General features: G+C 45.9%; 3 protein-coding genes across 3 annotated transcripts; 1 reads left to right on the top strand and 2 right to left on the bottom strand.

Annotated features, from left to right (window-relative positions):
- Positions 1–29: 29 nt before the first annotated feature.
- On the bottom strand, positions 30–20,783 carry LOC311350232 (scavenger receptor cysteine-rich domain-containing protein DMBT1-like; the record flags this gene model as incomplete). Its single annotated transcript, XM_084470231.1, has 12 exons — positions 30–246; positions 389–533; positions 17,785–17,817; positions 18,131–18,229; positions 18,354–18,540; positions 18,746–18,834; positions 19,037–19,093; positions 19,402–19,500; positions 19,625–19,818; positions 19,961–20,105; positions 20,520–20,534; positions 20,717–20,783. The coding sequence occupies 12 exons, from the start codon at positions 20,781–20,783 to the stop codon at positions 30–32; spliced, it is 1,347 nt and encodes a 448-aa protein (XP_084326357.1).
- LOC311350061 (zinc finger protein Pegasus-like) lies at positions 5,875–10,303 on the top strand (the record flags this gene model as incomplete). The annotated part of the gene is made up of 4 exons (XM_084470101.1): positions 5,875–5,951; positions 6,487–6,530; positions 7,542–7,715; positions 7,882–10,303. 4 exons carry the CDS (start codon positions 5,875–5,877, stop codon positions 8,928–8,930), a joined length of 1,344 nt encoding a protein of 447 aa, XP_084326227.1. The 3' UTR covers positions 8,931–10,303.
- On the bottom strand, positions 11,113–16,951 carry LOC311350464 (scavenger receptor cysteine-rich domain-containing protein DMBT1-like). The gene is made up of 13 exons (XM_084470484.1): positions 16,877–16,951; positions 16,530–16,562; positions 16,179–16,323; positions 15,843–16,036; positions 15,620–15,718; positions 14,007–14,051; positions 13,647–13,791; positions 13,351–13,556; positions 12,916–13,091; positions 12,550–12,780; positions 12,127–12,287; positions 11,414–11,664; positions 11,113–11,268 (listed from the first exon to the last, which is right to left on the bottom strand). Exons 3-13 carry the CDS (start codon positions 16,241–16,243, stop codon positions 11,201–11,203), a joined length of 1,641 nt encoding a protein of 546 aa, XP_084326610.1. The 5' UTR covers positions 16,244–16,323; positions 16,530–16,562; positions 16,877–16,951; the 3' UTR covers positions 11,113–11,200.
- Positions 20,784–21,469: the final 686 nt, after the last annotated feature.

Raw genomic sequence — 21,469 nt, 5'->3', positions numbered from 1 at the left:
AGCGGAAAGACGTTCAAATGAATGTATCGTCACTCTTGTTTCTGAGACTCACCCACAACTCTGTAATTGGCCAGAAATCCTTGGTATGTCTCACTCCTGTCAGTTGTGAAGCGCACGGTCAGAGTCTTACCAGTGGAGTGGAAGGTAGAACTCTGATTACCACACAGTCTCCCAAGCTTCCTTTGGTTAATATCGGGGCCATCATAGACATGGATGACATCATATATGCAGTCCGGCCCCTCCAAACTGTGGATAGCATTTGTGTCGCAGAAAATGTAAACATTGAACATGAGCCGAAGACAACGCTTCATCGTGGTCAAATGCAGCAGGAAAATACGTTCCTCAATATCAAATGATGTCAGATTGGTGATGAGATGATCATGCTTACTTCACATGGAGGAACACCAGCTCTATAACTTCAGAGCCTGGACTGATGATCCATACACAATCCATGTTGTTAGGATACTTTTGAGGGTAGTTGGGGCTGGTAAAATTGCCCTCAGTAGAGTACAGCCACCCACCACACTTATTAACTGAAAGGCGATCACAGAGAATATTGGAGCAAGGGTTTGCCATCATAATGCACAGTAAATACATATAATGTATATGTTACTGACGAGTACAGTTTGCAATATTATTACAAGAACATATACATGGATGCAGCTTCATCAAGCACTTGTGAATATTGAGCTGGAGTATGAATTATAGAATTGTATGTTAGTTAGTTTGCTTCCAGTTTATTTGGTTAAAGACCTTCACTATATCAAGGATCTAGCCATGTTGTTCAGCTAGGGAACAGTGTGTTTACAGCCATCCCTGCTAAATGACCAACTTCATTCTAAAATGATGCTGTTATTAGAAATATTTTGTGTCAGATGCAGAGAATACAACAAATGGTTGCAGCAAACAACATTTAGAAACAGTGCAAAAAGGGGTGTAGAGTACCTGGTGTGGTAAAACCTAAAATTGTCATTATAAGAGACAAAAGAGACAAACACCTCCACCACCAAAGTCTTAAAGTGCAAGTTGCAAGTTGCATGCTAATCCAGCTACTACTAGTACTTATTATAACAATAATTACTATAATAATCATATTAAGGGCAATGACAAAATGTGTAACATGAATTCCTACCTTGAACGCAATGTGAGAACATCACACTGCATAGCACCAGGAATCCCAAGGCCTCCATCTTCTCCATTGCTTCCCAATGTTCTTCAGTAGCGTCCAGTGATGGCTTTATACCCATTGGTTCCCATGATGCCCTCCTTATAGCAGCCATAAATCTGTCCACCAACAATCTGTCATATTGTAACCCATTGTTGTGTGCACGTGGGCCACACAAAGACAAGGGTCAAGGGAAGGACATCCTCTTTTAATCCTCACAATATATGAACTCTGTTGAATTGCTGATCTGCTGTTTCTAAAATGTTGTAACTGCTGATCTGCTGTCTCAACACTAAGTATTAGTGGTGGATTTCATGATTCGTTTGAATGAATCAGTTCGCGTCGGTCAGTTCGCCAAGAAGAGTCGTTTGTTTGTTTGTTTGTTCATTCGCACTTCCAGTTGCGGTGAATCATGGTTCTCAGTCACTGAGTCGGTCAGACTCGGCTCCTCCCTCGTTCTCGTTCAAACGAATCACGAATGCACAGTTCTCAGCCGAGTCGGTCAGACTCAGCTCCTCCCTCGTTCTCATTCACAAACTAATCACGATCGTGCAATGGTGCAAACGGTCATCAATCAACACAACATTAACTAAGTTCCTTTTAGCTGAGGAGCGCTTCATGTTCGGAATCGGGATGTTGTTGCCTGGCTGACTCTCGTGACTTCTCAGTCCTCGAGTCCTCGAGTCACCGCTAAACACAGTCAGTGAACGAACGGCGACTCGCGAGTCAGCGAGACTCAGCGACTAGTGGGTGGAGCTGGGAGTCGAGTCTCAGCGAAGGGACAATGCGAACAAGACAAACTGAAACGGGGAATCAGGTCAGTTCGTTCATGTTAAAGAGTTGTTTGTTCGAACCGATTCATTCGCGAACGAGCCATCACTACTAAGTATACCGACTACCTCAAAGAAAAACAGGAACCATCGTGCCCATCTTTTCATAGAAAAAACTGGACTTTTAGCAGCACTACCATATAGGAGAAGGACTTCCTCGTGAATAGTGCTGCCATATGTGAAAAACATTGAACTGCTAAAATGTTGTAACTGCTGATCTGCTGTTTCAACGCTAAGTATACCGACTGCCTCGAAGAAAACAGGAGCAATCGTGCCCATCTGCTCTAGTGATGGGAATTTCGGCTCTTTTTAGTGAGCCGGATCTCTTGGAACGGCTCACCAACAAGAGCCGGCTCTTTCGGCTCCCAAACGGCTCTTCATATTACCGCTTACTGTATACCTTTTATAATGGTGCCATGCCGTAATTCTGACACTCATTTTGACGTGTTGACCTTTGTGTTCTCACACTGATCAAAATGCATCCAAATGCTGCTTCTTTTCCTTGTCTCATTCATCTTGTACTCACACGCTCGCACTCGTCTCTCTCCTCGTTTCCTTCTGTCAGTCACAGGCAACGTGTATCGCGCATCGAAATCCCCCGCCCCTCGCTGCTTGTTCTCGTGATTGGTTGCTGGCTGCCATGCATGCGCCGTGACATGCATAGCACGCGTTGAATGAATGCATGTAGCACCCGTAGCGCGGGAGAACAAAAAAGACAACGGCTCGCGTTCGGGAGCCGACTCCCATCGTTCACTTAAAAGAGTCGGCTCTTTGAGCCGACTCGTTCACGAACGACCCATCACTAATCTGCTCATCGCACGCACAAGTCAGCTGGCGACTGGTATATACAGAGCGCACCCAGGACCCTCTCGGCAGCACTTCTTCTCCTGCCTTCTTTTACTCAGATCTAGCTTATCGTAGATCTGAAACACTGCCCACACAGTCTAAACAGACTCATGATTACTAATGATGATTTAGTAATTAGACTCTTCCAATGAATCGTATTTTTCTGTAAGATTGTGTAAAACGGTATTATATATTAGACTCTGTTAACATTTAACCTTTCTCTTGACTATTCTTTTCTCTATCATTGTGTAAACAAGTTTCTAAAATCTAAATAAAACTACCTTACTACGTGTTGTAGTGGGCGATTAAATCAGTTCCTCTGTGATTGATCCGGCTCCCCAGTAGGGGCCCAACCGACCGCCCGCAGCTCTCCCAGCCTTCGCACAAGAGGTAAGTGGCGCATGACACAAACAGGGTTGATGGTGACTGGTCCAGAGAGTGAGGCTATATAGAGAGGTTCAGAATTGTTCCCCGCTTCGTGGCCCACAGGGACTTAGGTGGTAAGAGACACCCCAGAGTTCGATCGAAACGCGTGTAGCCTAAATTTAGCTTAACCTCATAGGGGCTTAAACGAGTGACCTGTGTTGGCCACATAGACCAGAGTCTTCCTCCACCAAGCTTAGCCGAGGATCTCTAACACGTAAAAAGAGGGCCGGCACAGGTTAAGCCCCGGGGCTGAAGAGAAACCAGTATAGGGTACCCCCCTCCTAGGCAACGGCTCAGGAGAGGTCTTCCCACCTAGTGTGACTGAAGGTTCACTCGACATGGCGCCCAACTAACCGCCCTAAATAACAGTCCAGTGCACAAACCGCACCACCAATGAGATAATATCTACCAAGGACACGCTTACTAATAGTCCTAGTAGAGGATATCGGTCAGGACGATAATATTCCACCTGTCGAGCCGCTCGAAAAGGCAAAACAGGTTAGTAAAGGAGTTATCGTCTCCCCCTGATGAAAAGGTTAATTAAATCTAACCGAAAAACGGAGGGAGCAGTCACCAAGAGAGGACGCCCGTAGTATTAAGGAAAGTATTCGGCATCTATCCAAAACACCAGAAATAGCTGAACTAGGAAAAGTCAGTTAGGGGTTTAATTAACCATAAAAACAACAATGAGTGAAAGAAGTAGAGCAGTAGCCTCTGACTTAAGAGAAGGTGCAAGTGATTGGGAGTAGGACGAGACTGGTCAAGAGGATCCTCTCTCCCCGAGGGGAATTCCCCTTCCCCTAACAAAAAGGGGAAGCAGACCTATTATGAACTATTATTATCTATTCTATCTGTTATTCCCCATTATGTTATATTATGTTATATGGTAATTTCAATGTGTAGAAGGTGCAAATAAGGGGGGAGAAAAGCGGCTTCCCTGCCCCCCGGAAGCAATCCACTGTGATGTCCAAGGAGAACACTACTCCACGGATATTGCAGGCTCATTTGTCCGCACAACAATGGGCAACAAATACTTCCTGCTTGTCTTGATAATGGTGGTCACGACGCCAGGGTGTACCCTATAACCGCAGCAACAGGTAGCCTATAAACTAGCTGACTTCTTTACCACACGCTCGGCCAAAACCCTTAGGATGGACAATGCTACCCACTTTAAAAACCAGCATGTGGCTGACCTCCTGGAGCAGTCAGGGGTCAGACCCATCTGGAATGCCCCCTACAAACCTTCCACCAACGGGGTGGCCGAAAGGTGTGTGGGGTAAAGCATGGATTATAGCCAATGAATTGATGGCAATGTCATAATTTGCGAAAAGACGGGACCTGTGCACAGATCACTAGTAGTCCTCTGGGTAGTGTAGCTCCAAGTAAAAATCCTAAAACTTCCAAACAGAAAAGTGACTAAGATCTTCCCTATGATTAGACCAGATTGCACCCATGGGTCGTGGTATAGCGAACGGAGGAACAACTGCCTTGGTCCTCTCCTTCACATCAACCTCACCAATTTGTGTACATGCGCTACTGTAAAACCTGTGGGGCTGGGAGGGGCATCTGTTCGCGCCCGTACTTTAATAGGAGGAAAGGTGGGAAAACCTACTAATATTGAAGTAGATCATGAAACAATAACTCTTGGACATAACTAGACCCCCAAGGGTCGACAGACCCACTCCCCCGCCCGTTTGCTCCCAATACCCAGTGACCCCCAATCCAGGAAGAAGGAACCAGTTCTACCGGTTCCAGCGTGGGTACTGGCAGAAGGTTAACAATCGCCGTGTCAGGGACCCGACATGGTCCTTTTACAACGGATGTGGCCTAAGCTGTGGACCAAGGGGATGGCCGGCAGTAGATCCAGAGTGCCAGTTCCTGTGGCCTCTCGGCAGCATAACCGAGGCAGAACACCTGATATCCTGCTCCGATCTTCTGGACCACTTCCCCCACCAGCCAACCCACACCGAACTCCCCCGAGGCATCCAGCCCGTCACCAAGTGGCTCTATCGACATGGGCCCACTCGAAAACCATTCTGCATCCTGGAGAGCTTTGACGGGCAGAACCTAATCTACATCGAGGACTCAAAGACTTCCCCTATTTGGGGAACCAACTACCCATCCTTCGAAGGAAGGGCATAGGTGCATAGGAGGATGTTGTGTACCCGTGGGCCACACATTGACGCACCTATGCCCTAAGCTTCCCGATGCCCAATCAAGGGAAGGACATCTTCTTTTAATCTGGACAATAAATTAACTCTGTTGAATTGCTGAACTGTTGTAACTGCTGATCTGCTGTTTCTAAAATGTTGTAACTGCTGATCTGCTGTCTCAACACTAAGTATACCGACTACCTTGAAGAGAAACAGGAACCATCGTGCCCATTTGTTCATAGAAAAAACAGGACTTTCAGCGACACTACCATATATGAGCAGGACTTCCTCGTCGAATAGTGCTGCCATAATCTGAAAAATATCGAGCTGCTAAATTGTTGAACTGCTGAGCTGCTGCGTCAGCACAAATTGTACCGAATACCTCGTAGAAACAGGAACCCCCATACCCCTCTGTCCCTGAAGAAAGCAGAACATAGCTTTATCGCAACGACGCATGCGCACCAGCCTTCGCACCAGTGACGGACTGGGCCTCTGGCATTCTGACAAATGCCAGAGGGGCCGCGGGCTCTCGTGGGCTGTTTGAAACGGCCGGCCAATCAGAGAGCAGCATGATTGTCACAGGCTGCCGTGCAGCCCCTTCATGGCAAACGGCGGCCCCATAACATCTCGCCCCACTTTCAAGCGTCAATAATTTTAATAATGTTTTTAAAAAAAATGTCTTCACAACAGCAGTGTCTGGATGTCTAATTACTCATGCATTGACGGTCTTGTACTGCTAACGCGCAACCTCGCTCCGCCAGTCCTGTCTGCCCGCAACCAAACACTGTCGTCGTCCCCCGTCCCCCCCCCCCAGTCAACAATCCTGTCCGCCCGCAACCAAAAGGGTAAGTACGCCACTGGGTGGGAGCAAATGCCAGGGCCGTTTTTTTATCCCAGTCCGTCACTGCTTCGCACGCACAAGTCAGCTGGTGACTGGTATATACAGAGCACACCCAGGACCCTCTCGGCAGCACTTCTTCTCCTGCCTTCTTTTACTCAGATCTAGCTTATCGTAGCACTGACCCACACAGTATTCTCATATTTCCAACGTGTTTATCCGCTACAGGCTTTCGACGCTGTGGTACCCTCTGTTGCCCATCGGGGGAGTTGGTTGGCCCAGGGTGAAACAAAGTTTTCAATGTTTCAATGTTTAGGTAAACGTCTGACTTCAAGTGTAGTAAGCTGGACTCTTTGTTGCTTTTGCAGTTGTTGTAAATTGCCTGCCGTACCTGTACAAATTGTATCAGCAAAGACACACAAGCCAAACATATTTTGAAGTGTTATGGTCTTTTAATCCAGAAAAGGCTGCCGAAACAAGATCGCTTTTAACTCACTTTATTTGGTAAAGGTTTTGGTCTATTTGGTCTATATGAAACAAAAGGAGAGGAATTGTATATAACACGCGCGGAGTGTCTCCAAGCTGAATATCTAAAACGGTACGCTGCCCGGGAGATTCTCCTGTTAAAAAGTTCAAGCTTAAATAGATAGGTAAGGGTGGGCGCTGCCCACTTCATCTATGTGTGATCCGTTGCTGCCCCCTTGTGACTATGTACAAGTGTTGCAGCTTTTATTACATGTGCTCAGTCTGCTCCCTGTGGTTATGTGAGGATATTACCTCTTAACTATTATATCTGCTCGGTGCTGCTCCCTGTGGCTATGTGAGGATATTACCTCTTAACTATTATATGTGCTCGGTGCTGCTCCCTGTGGCTATGTGAGGATATTACCTCTTAACTATTATATGTGCTCGGTGCTGCTCCATGTGGCTATGTGAGGATATGACCTCTTAACTATTATATGTGCTCGGTGCTGCTCCATGTGGCTATGTGAGGATATTACGGCTGAAATGTGTCACAGAAGTAAAGCGTTAACCAAACATTGACAGACACAGACAGGATATTTTATAGATTTAAAAAGTTTGTTTCCGAATAAACAAACTCACAGCAAAATGGGCCGAGCTCATATCATCACAGAATGACCATCCTTACCTTACTTACTTGATCCACTTTCAAAAGAACACATGCATGCCATGATAAAAATGACCACACGGTCTAACCCTGCATATCCCAACGGCAGTGAAAATGGTCTCTGAATAGCCCACATTTTCTCCTTTGTGTGCAGACTGCGGTCAAAATGGCCTGGACCACCCCTCTGCGGATATGTCGCTGGTCGACAGCTCAGGGATACTGGTGGACGGCTTTGAGCGGACGTACGACGGAAAGCTCAAGTGTCGCTACTGCAACTACGCCACTCGAGGCACGGCCCGACTCATCGAGCACATCCGCATCCATACAGGTGACGGTGAACACGGAGCTCAAGCCGTCACTTTTTCTCGCGCGCAAACTGCGGTTGCAAGTCGAGTGCCACGGCTCAACATGTCGTTCGTTTTTTTTTTTTTTGCGTTTGTATGTCAACCGATTGAACTCAACCTCTTTGCGTCTTGTGCGTCCTCTGTCCTCAGGGGAGAAGCCCCACCGCTGCCACCTGTGCCCCTTTGCCTCCGCCTACGAGCGCCACCTGGAGGCCCACATGCGCTCCCACACGGGCGAGAAGCCCTACAAGTGTGAGCTGTGCTCGTTCCGCTGCAGCGACCGCAGCAACCTGTCCCACCACCGCCGCCGGCGCCACAAGCTGCTGCCCATGAAGGGCGCCCGCTCGCTGGCCCACAAGAAGATGCTCAGCGCGCTGCAGAAGAAGAGCAGCGTGCTGGGCTACGGCCGCCGCCTGCTCATCAACTTCAGCCCCCCGCCGCCGCCGCCGCCGCCCGTGGCGGCGCACAAGGCGGACGGCACGGGCGACTTCCCCCACGGCCTGGCCCGCGTACGGCAGGAGGCCTTCGACGACCGGGCCGGGGCGCCCGAGGACGGAAGCTCCAGGGACGACGAGCTCCAACACCACCAACACCACCACCACCACCACCAACAACAACAACACCACCACCACCACCAGGATCTGGTCATGGACAACCCCCTGAACCAGCTGTCGACGCTGGCCGGCCAGTTGGCCAGCCTCCCCGCCCACGTCCACTCCCAGACCGCCCGGCCGCCGGGGTCGCCCGGCGCCCGGTCGCCGGTGGACGAGAAGCCCTTCGCGGTACAGCAGCAGCCCGACAGCCCCGCCGCCACGCCCCCCGCCGCCACGGCCCCGCCGGCCAACGCGTCGCACGCCTCGTCTCCCGCCACGCCCCCGCCGCCGCCGCTTCCGCAGAGCGAGGGCAGCCCCGCGGCGGGGCCGTGCAGCGAGGGCAGCGGCCGCACCAGCACCCCCGGCGTGGGCAACAGCCAGCCCAGCACCCCGGCCCCGGGCCTGCCCGCCGCGCCGCAGGAGCCCGGCGCGCAGCACCACTGCCAACACTGTGACATCGCCTTCCCCGACAACATCCTGTACACCGTGCACATGGGCTGCCACGGCTACGAGAACGCCTTCCAGTGCAACATCTGCGGCCACAGCTGCATCAACAAGTACGACTTTGCGTGCCACTTTGCCCGGGGGCAGCACAAGCAGCTGTGATGCTTGTGAACAGCAGCAACAGCAGCAGCAGCAGCAGCAGCAGCAACAACAACAAAATGAAGAAGAAAAAAAAAAAAGATGAGTGTCATATTATGTCAATGATTTCACAGACAAACCCCCGCCTTGATGTAGCCTAGCCTTTGTTGTGAACTTTGCCGGGTTTGGGAGAGGCTGAGACTGTCAGCTTTGGGTAAGGGTTATTTTGGATACGATTTTAAGCTTACCATGCAGAGTGTAACGTTGGCGACTGGATTGTGTTCTATATCCAAGTGACACAGGTTTGGTCTAATGATAAACATTCCTTGAGTAATGTCACTCAGTATCATTAGTTTAATAGTGGTTTACCAGGCACCATGTTGGAATCAAGTGCTCAGTGCAATTCAATTTCAATTCAATTTCTTTACAGTGCCTGATATATATTTACTTGCATTTTTTTTACTTCTAGCTAAAGTAGTAGAGTATTTATTTATATTATTACTAATAGACTTTGTTATATTATTTCCACTGCTCTGTGTATCCAGTCCAGTCACAGTTCAAGAATTTATCCGTTTTTTAAATTTATTTCCTAATCAAGGGGAATTATTGTGTGTTTGACAAAGAAGTCTCTGTGCACAACATGTCATAGAAGTCATCACACACACACACACACACTTTAATGTCCACAATTTTTGTAATGTCTGCGGTGCCACGCTATGACCATACTGCAGGGCATGGTTCATTGTCCTGCTGGCGAATGTCCTTGTTCGTCTACGGAGACGGTGTAGCAAATGAATAGGCAGCGATCGGCAGACTACACACAAGTGTTGTGTGTATGTGATTGTCGGCAGGGTTGTAGCAGCTGAACAGCGGGTGAGCGTAACAGGCTAAGGGAACCGGTACGGAGCTCAGATTCACTTTGCCTTATGACTAAAACTCCAGTGGTGTCCTGTAACGCGCGTCGCGGCGGTACACATGCCGACGTCGAAGTCACATGACCAAAACAACAGCGGTGGTTTTAGGTGGACGGATGTCTTGCTGCTGATCATTATACCGAAGTATAAACATTGAATCACATGTGCTCCCTCTATACTATCTGACTGCTCTGGTAGGGCTTATTGTTTTAAGTCGTCAGCCACTAAACTAGGAAACTAAACCAAAGCCTCGCCTATTAGGTCTGAGCATACGCTTGATACAGAATGTCCTCTGCATAATCCTGGATGTTTTCTGTATCTGTATTGGCCGGTGCGCATATCTTATTTTACATCCAGGACCACGTTACTACTAGGGAGGAGTTCCAAATGGTTGGCCTGCAATGGGGCATCTATGGTGCAGCAAACCACGTTTTCCCTCAACGATCTGTGGAGTTTCCCCTTCCCTTCACACAGCGCCCTTTGCGTAAGGCCGTTCACATGGCGGCGGGTTGTGGAAAAGCACATCCTATAGGCCCGTCTCCTCTTAACGCAGCATGACCAGACCACACATCCTGACCTTTTTGATATTGTAATCGTTCCACTTTGATGTTGGGCAGAACCCCCCCCCCCCCCCCCCCCACCCATATGTAGTCTCTGTGGACAATGCTGTGCAGAATTTCCACGTAGCACCAGAGATGCCAGGCTCTTTTCCTTTTCGTGACCACATGCCTTGAGATGCTCCCGTGCCGCCCTGCTTTTTCCCCCTCAATATTAACTGGGTATTGTATTCTGATTGTTTTTGATGGATGTTAAGTGTCAAAAAAAAAAAAAGAAGAAGGTGAAACTCTTTGTTACATCGAAGAATCCTGCATAGCAAGGTCGTGTAATCATGTACTGAATGGTGTTGTCTGTTGCTTAGCAACACGTGGGGACAAGTTAGTTACTTGTTGCTGGGACCAACTGCTTGAGACTGTGCTGGTACTACAGGCGTCCGGTGACAATGGCCTTATGTTCTCTGTGTGTCCTTGGTCGATTGGTTGTGGTGAATGTGGAAGCATTTTTTTTTGTAAATCACCCACACATTCCCCCTCTGGGGTAACAAATTATTTTATTGTGAGATGGAATTAACGTTAACAAATTAACGAGTAAAGTGTTTTCTAACAATCCGTCCCTCCCTAGTCTCCTCCTTTTTTTTTTTTTTTTTTTGTCTTCTTTTGTCACTATAATGAGTGTGCGGACATTTATTGTTTTTAGATATGCTTTTAATCAGAATGAAGATGAAAGGAGAGTCGTAACAACGTTGGTCGTACAGCAGATGACACAACACAAAGAGCAGAAGTACAAGTGATTAGAAACGATGGCTGACACCCCCATGATGAATCAAACATCGACGGTCTTCTTGGGCGCCACCTCCGTCTTCACCCTGGCTTCACCCTGGCTCCCCAGGTCTAGTGGGAAGGGGGGGGGGGGGGGGGGGGGAGTTGAAATGGATGAAAGTTAGTCGTGTCACAACATTTCCAAGGCCCTCCCTCCCCCCCCCCCCCCCCCCCCCCTCCCTCCCCCCATGCAGAAAGAGCCCCGCGGGCCCCGTACCTTGCAGCGTGAGCGGCCCCAGGACCAGGGTGTGGCTGTCCTCGGAGGCCCTCAGCGCCCAGGCCTTCCGCCTGCTGCTGCAGCCCCGCCGACGGCAGCGGGAGTTGGGGGCGGAGGCGGGGCAGACCACCACCTTGCACTGGAGGTACACCGACTCGTGGGTCCGCAGGAACGGGAAGGCCCTGAAGCTGAAGCGGGCGAAGCTCTCGGTGCCCGAGGCGTGTTCTCGGTAGGAGCGGTCTACGCCGCAGCTAGTGGGAGGCACAAGAAAAGAGTTGGTCAAGTCCCATCGCCGGGCGTCGTTTTGCTATGAGTTAAGATACCGTTTATTCGTGGAATCAGGCCTCCCTGGTGAATATGTTTTTCTTTAGCTCTACTACTAGGTAGGTACATTTACATTTAGGGCATTTAGCAGACGCTTTTATCCAAAGTGACTGACAACGGTTAATACACAAGTGTGTCTTGCTCAGGGACAAGTGTCTTGCTCAGTGACACATCGACACTAGGATGAGCCGGGGATCAAACTAGCAACCTTCCGGTTACAAGTCAACCTGCTCTACCTCCTGAGCTAAGCCGACCCCGACATTGGAGGATTGAACCCACAAAGGATTGAACTTCTATTAGATGAGACGAGTACTTCAGTACTTAACTCATCTGGGAGTGTGCGGCACTAATTCAACGTTTAAACGATGATCTCCTGGGACGGTGCGTACCCGTTGCGGACAAGGTCGTAGGTGTTGTTGTGGAAGTCGTGGGGCGAGGGTGAAGCCACGCAGGTGTCCAGGAAGAGAACCAGGCCACCGTCGTCCCTCCTCAGGTTCACTTGGACGTACATGTCCTGGTTCAGGGTCACCACGTATGGAACCTGGGTCACCTGATCCGGGAAAGGACCAACATAAACGTCAGAAAGAGGAAGATTTACGCAACTAAAACTATATTTTACCTTTTGGAAATGATGCTCACTATTGCATATGAGTATATGAATACTAGTGTGTAGGTACATAGATGTGTAGGTACATAGATATGTATTACGTGTATTACTTTTGTCCTGTTTTTCTTTTGTTGTCTCGGGGGGGGGGGGGGGGGGGGGGAGTGCACGTGTGTACATACAAAGCTGCTGACTTCATGACCCCTACCATAGATGTAAAACTTTTGGAGGTGTAGAAGGCCATGGTCCCGTTGAATCTGCCCATGCCCGTGATAGTGCCATTGCCCTGGGACCGGGCGACATACAGGATCTGGACTGTGGTGTTCGGCTCCATGTGACAGTCCACGTTCAACTTGAGCGAGGACTGACGTGTGACCAGGCCGTAGTCAGACTTATAGGCGCGCACCGCATTCCTATACACGATTCTGCCACTCTCAAACTGTTTCGATAAGAGAACACATCGGAAATGAGGGGACATTTGCTGTCCGCCGGGCCGCTGGGACGTCAAACAAACGTTGACAATGGAACGATGTCATTCTGTGTGATTGCTCATGGAAAGCGATTGGATGCTTACCGTGCGTGCTGTGCCACAAGTATTCATCGGGAAACTGAAGGTCACTTGGAATGCAGAGATTTGGGGTCTGCAGTTCTGGTCATTCAAGTACAGACTGCTGCCATCGTAGCCCAGAGAGTCGAGGTAGGACTTCTCAATCACAATGTTCATGTTGTCTGAAGAACACTCAGCACGACCTGGTGGAGACACAATAACCCATTCTTACGCGAGTTTCTTTTTTTGAAATTTCCAATCAACGTTCACCTTTGCACTTCTCTTCAATGCTATGTTATAAAGAAAGGGGATTCTGAAGGACAGTGATTGTCTGCATTCATTTTCCAGCGAGACTGTGATGAAGGGCTGGATTGGGCCGACCCCATGACTTTGTTGGGTCAGATTTAGCCATATGGAATAATACAAAACGTCCGTGCCAGTTGACTTGAAGTCTACACTGACCTGCGCTTGATGGAAGAGAGCTTGTGAATTCGGCATTGAACCCTCGGCCGTCCACTGAGCCGTTAGTCCGGAAGAGAACCGTGATGTAAGTGGAGGAGGACTGGAAGAAGTTCAACGTGTTGTTGCACAATTTCCCCAAAGGTCGTGATTTCACACTGGGTCCATCGTAGACGGCGACGTAGTCACAGGAACAGCAGTTCTCCAACCTGGATACACAACGGATCACCCGGTCAGCTGAAGAACAGCTACGTTAATAACTCAAATGTTTTGTGTCTGTGTGTGTGTCTGTGACTCACTGGAGGTCAGTGATGGACAGGTATATCCTATGGTTATTCGATGCTCTCAGCTGCCACACGCAGTAGCTGTTGCCGTGGTAGTAGCCAGGGTAGCCCGGGCTGGAGAATGACCCAGAGATGGATAGAGAGCCTCCGCAAGGTTGACCTGTAGGAGGTGAAGCATCAGAATTGGGTTATTATGCTCTATTTTTCAATTGAGGGGATGCTTATGCAATACGCGTAGTATTAACCACACAAGCTGTGGTTTTGATATTGTGAATGGAGAGATATTGTCTCACTGGATGGTTTTCACTTCACTGGAAATGTTCATGTAATCGAATGTAGATGTTTAAGTAATTGATACCAGAGATGGTTCATTACCTGTAGGAACATCTGTAGAAACATCTGTAGTGTTTGAACACTGAGCTGCAAGATGGATGAAAGTAGGTTTCAGTTTTTAAAATCACTTTTTTTTTTAATTTATGCAAACATTTCAATGCATACCAATATTTTCATTTCATTTGTTAGTTCTTGTCAGTTCTTACGTTGACTGGAATGTCATTATGAATCACCTTACACCTTAACTTATCTTTAAACTGATACTTTGAAAATATTTGTACACTTTTCAACACTGAGCTGTAAGACATGACAATGGGCTTCAGTCTTTAAAGTGACCTTTTTTTCATTAATGGAAACAATTTACGGCAGCTTTTGATTTTACAGGCCTTGTCACTTACAGTGGTAGTCATAGCAACAGTTGCCATAGGATTCACAGGAGTAGGCGCAGGAACAGTTTACGACCAAATAGCCGCAGTTATATCTGCAGGAACCGTCCGCTGGCAAAAAAATACAAAAACAAATCACACAAATAGCAATCAACAGTTTGCCTTCATGTTTTCTTTTAGTAGACCGGAAAGACGTTCAAATGAATGTATCGTCACTCTTGTTTCTGAGACTCACCCACAACTCTGTAATTGGCCAGAAATCCTTGGAATGTCGCACTCCCGTCAGTTGTGAAGCGCACGGTCAGAGTCTTACCAGTGGAGTGGAAGGTAGAACTCTGATTACCACACAATCTCCCAAGCTCCCTTTGGTGAATATCGGGGCCATCATAGACCTGGATGCCATCATATCTGCAGTCCGCCCCCTCCAAACTGTGGATAGCATTTGTGTCACAGAAAATGTAAACATTGAACATGAGCCGAAGACAACGCTTCATCGTGGTCAAATGCAGCAGGAAAATACGTTCCTCAATATCAAATGATGTCAGATTGGTGATGAGATGATCATGCTTACTTCACATGAAGGAACACCAGCTCTATAACTTCAGAGCCTGGACTGATGATCCATACACAATCCATGTCGTTAGGATAATCTTGTGGGTAGTTGGGGCTGGTGAAATTGCCCTCAGTAGAGTACAGCCACCCACCACAGTTATTAACTGAAAGGCGATCACAGAGAACATTGGAGCAAGGGTTTGCCATCATAATGCACAGTAAATACATATAATGTATATGTTACTGACCAGTACAGTTTGCAATATTATTACAAGAACATATACATGGATGCAGCGTTATCAAGCACTTGAAATGTTCATGTCATAGAATGTAGATGTGTTAGTAATTGATACCAGAGATGGTTCATTACCTGTAGGAACATCTGTAGTGTTTGAACACTGAGCTGCAAGACGGATGAAAATAGTTTCAGTTTCAGTTTTTAAAATCACTTTTTTTTCATTTATGCAAACATTTCAAATGCATACCAATATTTTCATTTCATTTGTCACACGTCAGTTCTTATGTTGACTGGAATGTCATTATGAATCACCTTACACCATACCGTATCTTTAAACTGATACTTTGAAAATATATTTACATTTTTCTACACTGAGCTGCAAGACAGATGAAAATGGGCTTCAGTCTTTAAAGTAACCTTTTTTTCATTAATGGAAACATTTTACGGCAGCGTTTGATTGTACAGGCCTTGTCACTTACAGTGGTAGTCATAGCAACAGTTGCCATAGGATTCACAGGAGTAGGCACAGGAACAGTTTCCGACCAAATAGCCGCAGTTATATCTGCAGGAACCGTCTGCTGGCAAAAAAATACAAAAACAAATCACACAAATAGCAATCAACAGTTTGCCTTCATGTTTTCTTTTAGTAGACCGGAAAGACGTTCAAATGAATGTATCGTCACTCTTGTTTCTGAGACTCACCCACAACTCTGTAATTGGCCCAAAATCCTTGGTATACCACACTCCCGTCAGTTGTGAAGTGCACGGTCAGAGTCTTACCAGTGGAGTGGAAGGTAGACCTCTGATTACCACACACTCTCCCAAGCTCCCTATGGTGAATATCGGGGCCATCATAGACCTGGATGCCATCATATCTGCAGTCCAGCCCCTCCAAACTGTGGATAGCATTTGTGTCACAGAAAGTGTAAACATTGAACATGAGCCGAAGACAACGCTTCATCGTGGTCAAATGCAGCAGGAAAATACGTTCCTCAATATCAAATGATGTCAGATTGGTGATGAGATGATCATGCTTACTTCACATGGAGGAACACCAGCTCTATAACTTCAGAGCCTGGACTGATGATCCATACACAATCCATGTTGTTAGGATACTTTTGCGGGTAGTTGGGGCTGGTAAAATTGCCCTCAGTAGAGTACAACCACCCACCACAGTTATTAACTGAAAGGCGATCACAGAGAACATTGTAGCAAGGGTTTGCCATCATAATGTATGGTAAATACATATAATGTATATGTTACTGACGAGTACAGTTCACAATATTATTACAAGAACATATACATGGATGTAGCTTTATAAAGCAATTGAAATGTTCATGTCATAGAATGTAGATGTGTTAGTAATTGATACCAGAGATGGTCCATTACCTGTAGGATCATCTGTAGTGTTTGAACACTGAGCTGCAAGACGGATGAAAATAGTTTCAGTTTCAGTTTTTAAAATCACTTTTTTTTCATTCATGCAAACATTTCAATGCATACCAATATTTTAATTTCATTTGTCACACGTCAGTCCTTACGTTGACTGGAATGTCATTATGAATCACCTTACACCTTAACGTATCTTTAGACTGATACTTTGAAAATATATTTACACTTTTCGACACTGAGCTGCAAGACAGATGAAAATGGGCTTCAGTCTTTAAAGTAACCTTTTTTTTCATTAATGGAAACATTTTACGGCAGCTTTTGATTTTACAGGCCTTGTCACTTACAGTGGTAGTCATAGCAACAGTTGCCATAGGATTCACAGGAGTAGGCGCAGGAACAGTTTCCGACCAAATAGCCGCAGTTATATCTGCAGGAACCGTCCGCTGGCAAAAAAATACAAAAACAAATCACACAAATAGCAATCAACAGTTTGCCTTCATGTTGTCTTTTAGTAGACCGGAAAGACGTTCAAATGAATGTATCGTCACTCTTGTTTCTGAGACTCACCCACAACTCTGTAATTGGCCAGAAATCCTTGGAATGTCGCACTCCCGTCAGTTGTGAAGCGCACGGTCAGAGTCTTACCAGTGGAGTGGAAGGTAGAACTCTGATTACCACACAATCTCCCAAGCTTCCTTTGGTGAATATCGGGGCCATCATAGACATGGATGACATCATATCTGTAGTCCTCCCCCTCCAAACTGTGGATAGCATTTGTGTCGCAGAAAATGTAAACATTGAACATGAGCCGAAGACAACGCTTCATTGTGGTCAAATGCAGCAGGAAAATACGTTCCTCAATATCAAATGATGTCAGATTGGTGATGAGATGATCATGCTTACTTCACATGGAGGAACACCAGCTCTATAACTTCAGAGCCTGGACTGATGATCCATACACAATCCATGTTGTTAGGATAATCTTGTGGGTAGTTGGGGCTGGTAAAATTGCCCTCAGTAGAGTACAGCCACCCACCACAGTTATTAACTGAAAGGCGATCACAGAGAACATTGGAGCAAGGGTTTGCCATCATAATGCACGGTAAATACATATAATGTATGTTACTGACGAGTACAGTTTGCAATATTATTACAAGAACATATACATGGATGCAGCTTTATCAAGCACTTGAAATGTTCACGTCATAGAATGTAGATGTGTTAGTAATTGATACCAGAGATGGTTCATTACCTGTAGGAACAGCTGTAGTGTTTGAACACTGAGCTGCAAGACGGATGAAAATAGTTTCAGTTTCAGTTTTTAAAATCACATTTTTTTCATTCATGCAAACATTTCAATGCATACCAATATTTTCATTTTATTTGTCACCCGTCAGTTCTTACGTTGACTGGAATGTCATTATGAATCACCTTACACCTTAACTTATCTTTAAACTGATACTTTGAAAATATATTTACACTTTTCTACACTGAGCTGCAAGACAGATGAAAATGGGCTTCAGTCTTTAAAGTAACCTTTTTTTCATTAATGGAAACATTTTACGGCAGCTTTTGATTTTACAGGCCTTGTCACTTACAGTGGTAGTCATAGCAACAGTTGCCATAGGATTCACAGGAGTAGGTACAGGAACAGTTTCCGACCAAATAGCCGCAGTTATATCTGCAGGAACCGTCCGCTGGCAAAAAAATAAAAAAACAAATCACACAAATAGCAATCAACAGTTTGCCTTCATGTTTTCTTTGAGTAGACCGGAAAGACGTTCAAATGAATGTATCGTCACTCTTGTTTCTGAGACTCACCCACAACTCTGTAATTGGCCCGAAATCCTTGGTATGCCATACTCCTGTCAGTTGTGAAGCGCACGGTCAGAGTCTTACCAGTGGAGTGGAAGGTAGACCTCTGATTAACACACAATCTCCCAAGCTCCCTTTGGTTAATATCGGGGCCATCATAGACATGGATGACATCATATATGCAGTCCGGCCCCTCCAAACTGTGGATAGCATTTGTGTCACAGAAAATGTAAACATTGAACATGAGCCGAAGACAACGCTTCATCGTGGTCAAATGCAGCAGGAAAATACGTTCCTCAATATCAAATGATGTCAGATTGGTGATGAGATGATCATGCTTACTTCACATGGAGGAACACCAGCTCTATAACTTCAGAGCCTGGACTGATGATCCATACGCAATCCATGTTGTTAGGATAATCTTGTGGGTAGTTGGGGCTGGTAAAATTGCCCTCAGTAGATTCCAGCCACCCACCACAGTTATTAACTGAAAGGCGATCACAGAGAACATTGGAGCAAGGGTTTGCCATCATAATGCACGGTAAATACATATAATGTATATGTTACTGACGAGTACAGTTTGCAATATTATTATAAGAACACATGGATGCAGCTTTATCAAGCACTTGAAATGTTCATGTCATAGAATGTAGATGTGTTAGTAATTGATACCAGAGATGGTTCATTACCTGTAGGAACATCTGTAGGAACAACTGTAGGAACATCTGTAGTGTTTGAACACTGAGCTGCAAGACGGATGAAAATAGGTTTCAGTTTTTAAAATCACTTTTTTTTCATTCATGCAAACATTTCAATGCATACCAATATTTTCATTTCATTTGTCACGCGTCAGTTCTTATGTTGACTGGAATGTCATTATGAATCACCTTACACCTTAACGTATCTTTAAACTGATACTTAGAAAATATATTTACATTTTTCTACACTGAGCTGCAAGACAGATGAAAATGGGCTTCAGTCTTTAAAGTAACCTTTTTTTCATTAATGGAAACATTTTACGGCAGCGTTTGATTTTACAGGCCTTGTCACTTACAGTGGTAGTCATAGCAACAGTTGCCATAGGATTCACAGGAGTAGGTGCAGGAACAGTTTCCGACCAAATAGCCGCAATTATATCCGCAGGAACCGTCCGCTGGCAAAAAAATACGAAAACAAATCACACAAATAGCAATCAACAGTTTGCCTTCATGTTTTCTTTTAGTAGACCGGAAAGACGTTCAAATGAATGTATCGTCACTCTTGTTTCTGAGACTCACCCACAACTCTGTAATTGGCCAGAAATCCTTGGAATGTCTCACTCCCGTCAGTTGTGAAGCGCACGGTCAGAGTCTTACCAGTGGAGTGGAAGGTAGAACTCTGATTACCACACACTCTCCCAAGCACCCTTTGGTTAATATCGGGGCCATCATAGACATGGATGACATCATATATGCAGTCCGGCCCCTCCAAACTGTGGATAGCATTTGTGTCGCAGAAAATGTAAACATTGAACATGAGCCGAAGACAACGCTTCATCGTGGTCAAATGCAGCAGGAAAATACGTTCCTCAATATCAAATGATGTCAGATTGGTGATGAGATGATCATGCTTACTTCACATGGAGGAACACCAGCTCTATAACTTCAGAGCCTGGACTGATGATCCATACACAATCCATGTTGTTAGGATACTTTTGAGGGTAGTTGGGGCTGGTAAAATTGCCCTCAGTAGAGTACAGCCACCCACCACACTTATTAACTGAAAGGCGATCACAGAGAATATTGGAGCAAGGGTTTGCCATCATAATGCACAGTAAATACATATAATGTATATGTTACTGACGAGTACAGTTTGCAATATTATTACAAGAACATATACATGGATGCAGCTTTATCAAGCACTTGTGAATATTGAGCTGGAGTATGAATTATAGAATTGTATGTTAGTTAGTTTGCTTCCAGTTTATTTGGTTAAAGACCTTCACTATATCAAGGATCTAGCCATGTTGTTCAGCTAGCGAACAGTGTGTTTACAGCCATCCCTGCTAAATGACCAACTTCATTCTAAAATGATGCTGTTATTAGAAATATTTTGTGTCAGATGCAGAGAATACAACAAATGGTTGCAGCAAACAACATTTAGAAACACAGTGCAAAAAGGGGTGTAGAGTACCTGGTGTGGTAAAACCTAAAATTGTCATTATAAGAGACAAAAGAGACAAACACCTCTGTTAGATTTTGCACACAAAGTCTTAAAGTGCAAGTTGCAAGTTGCATGCTAATCCAACTACTACTAGTACTTATTATAACAATAATTACTATAATAATCATATTAAGGGCAATGACAAAATGTGTAACATGAATTCCTACCTTGAACGCAATGTGAGAACATCACACTGCATAGCACCAGGAATCCCAAGGCCTCCATCTTCTCCATTGCTTCCCAATGTTCTTCAGTAGCGTCCAGTGATGGCTTTATACCCATTGGTTCCCATGATGCCCTCCTTATAGCAGCCATAAATCTGTCCACCAACAATCTGTCATATTGTAACCCATTGTTGTGTGCACGTGGGCCACACAAAGACAAGGGTCAAGGGAAGGACATCCTCTTTTAATCCTCACAATATATGAACTCTGTTGAATTGCTGATCTGCTGTTTCTAAAATGTTGTAACTGCTGATCTGCTGTCTCAACACTAAGTATTAGTGGTGGATTTCATGATTCGTTTGAATGAATCAGTTCGCGTCGGTCAGTTCGCCAAGAAGAGTCGTTTGTTTGTTTGTTTGTTCATTCGCACTTCCAGTTGCGGTGAATCATGGTTCTCAGTCACTGAGTCGGTCAGACTCAGCTCCTCCCTCGTTCTCATTCACAAACTAATCACAATAGTGCAATGGTGCAAACGGTCATCAATCAACACAACATTAACTAAGTTCCTTTTAGCTGAGGAGCGCTTCATGTTCGGAATCGGGATGTTGTTGCCCGGCTGACTCTCGTGACTTCTCAGTCCTCGAGTCCTCGAGTCACCGCTAAACACAGTCAGTGAACGAACGGCGACTCGCGAGTCAGCGAGACTCAGCGACTAGTGGGTGGAGCTGGGAGTCGAGTCTCAGCGAAGGAACAATG

Source organism: Micromesistius poutassou (genome assembly GCF_964030765.1).
Source record: "Micromesistius poutassou genome assembly, chromosome: 7".
Classification (NCBI taxonomy): domain Eukaryota; kingdom Metazoa; phylum Chordata; class Actinopteri; order Gadiformes; family Gadidae; genus Micromesistius; species Micromesistius poutassou.
This window is presented reverse-complemented; position numbering and strand designations above follow the sequence as displayed.